General features: G+C 31.5%; 1 protein-coding gene across 1 annotated transcript; it reads right to left on the bottom strand.

Moving 5' to 3' along the window:
* Positions 1 to 753: 753 nt before the first annotated feature.
* Positions 754 to 1262, bottom strand: LOC131068395 (ubiquitin). Its single transcript, XM_058003578.2, has one exon. It carries the CDS (start codon positions 1221 to 1223, stop codon positions 786 to 788), a length of 438 nt encoding a protein of 145 aa, XP_057859561.2. The 5' UTR covers positions 1224 to 1262; the 3' UTR covers positions 754 to 785.
* Between the last annotated feature and the right edge of the window lie 677 nt (positions 1263 to 1939).

Below are 1939 nucleotides of genomic sequence, written 5' to 3'. Positions count from 1 at the left end.
AATAAATCATATAAAAATTTCATTTCATTGAAAATATGTAAGAACCATACAATTTTTTGGCAGACTCTGTGAAGGAGTATGCCTTTGAACCTATCCAATTTGGGCAAACTCTGTGAAAGAGAGTTGTATGCCCGAAATCCATCCAATTTGGGCAAACTCTGTAAAAGAGAGTTGTATGCCCGGAATCTATTCAATTTGGGCAAACTCTATGAAAAAGAGTTGTATGCCCGAGCCCGTACAAGTTAAGCAATCTTGTGAAGGAGCGTATGCTTATGGACTTCATGAGAGCTGATACAAATTGGCTAACTCGACAGACGAGATGCATGTCATAGCTTTGCAAACTCATCCTAAGAGTTGTATGCCTGTAGCTTTGTAACTCTATAACTCTCTAACTTCCTCCAATTGGATTCGAATTGGGCTTGTTTATAAGCTTTCAAAGAAGCAAAACAACCACTGCATTTATGTCCTCATTAGAAGTCGAAAAGACAATCCAATATTGAAAGGTTATTACATTTATATGATGACAAAAATTAATTAAAGATTAAAATATTTAATACTGTAACTGATTTTTGTGAAATTTTTAGTAGCTAAATCTTTATGATTTGCATCCCCATTGTCATAAAACTACAAAAAATTAGACAAAAAAATAGTATGATTTGCAAATCTGAAAGATTTTTTACAATGCTATTTTGTATGAAGATTAACCCCAACATTTCAAAAAAAAAGTGAAATTTATACAGACTAGAGAAAATGACAACCACAAATGTGAATCATTAGGCATTCTGTCAATCAGTTAGAATATGGTGCACAAGATGGACGGTGAAATCATTCTGAATGTTATAATCTGCTAAGGTTTTACCATTTTCAAGCTCCTTTTCACCAAAAAAGAGCTTCTGCTTGTCAGGGGAAATTCCATTCTTCTCCTGAATCTTCGCTTTCACATTGTAAATTGTGTCTGAGCTTTCAACTTCCAAGTTTTTAAGAAAGATTGGTTTTCCTCTCCCGAGATGGAGAACCTGAAGAATTGTGGATTCCTTTTGGATGTTGTAATGCGCAAGGGTTCGTCCATCCTCCAGCTGCCTTCCAGCAAACACAAGCCTCAGCTCACTTGGGGGAATACCTTCTTTATCTTGGATCTGGGCTTTCACATTCTCAATGCTGTCTGACATCTCAACTTCCAGAGTAATGGTTTTGAAGCTAAGGGTTCTCAAAAAGATCTGCATTTTTTAATTAAAATCAAAGCTTACACATAACCTGCAACATGTCAGATACATTAGTTAAATTCCTACAAAAAAAATCCATCTGATACATAGCACAAAATGCTGTTGAAAACTTAGGTGGTTCAAAAAAAAATCATTGTTGTAATCATGAATATTGGCAACTGAAGCATATTTTAGAACTACTCCATTTCACACTCATTCATCATAGTTACAATTTTTCAAAATTTTGTGACTATTCAATATCTGCTCTACACAAAGAAAAATTAAATTAATAAATAAAATTATTAAATTAATTAAAATATTTTTGCAAATATAATTTTTTAGGAGAATTTAACAAATTGTTCAGATATTCAATCTTATTGTTTCAATATGTTGATCAGATTGCTTTCTACAGATTACTTTGTAGCAATCTCTTGTTTAATTGTGGTTGTAATCTGATCTTTTGCTGTTTCTTAGCTGGTTGCTCTGTTTCCCTATTTTGATTTGAAGATTTGTTAGCTTGTTCTCCAAATCTTTTGTTAATTGTTGTTTCTGATTTGTAATGGGTTGGAACCCTTCCCCACTTACTTTAATAAAAAAAATATTATATTCAAAATATGTTATGCAATTTTTATATAACAAATATATTTTATTTTTAACATAAAACCTTATCTATAAATCAATTATAAGCCAAATATATGAAAATAATCAAAGATAAAAATAAAAATAAAAATTCTTTT

The sequence above is a fragment of the Cryptomeria japonica genome, chromosome 5 (assembly GCF_030272615.1).
Source record: "Cryptomeria japonica chromosome 5, Sugi_1.0, whole genome shotgun sequence".
Lineage (NCBI taxonomy): Eukaryota > Viridiplantae > Streptophyta > Pinopsida > Cupressales > Cupressaceae > Cryptomeria > Cryptomeria japonica.
The sequence above is the reverse complement of the archived record's forward strand: the minus strand, read 5'-3'. Positions and strand labels throughout refer to the sequence as shown.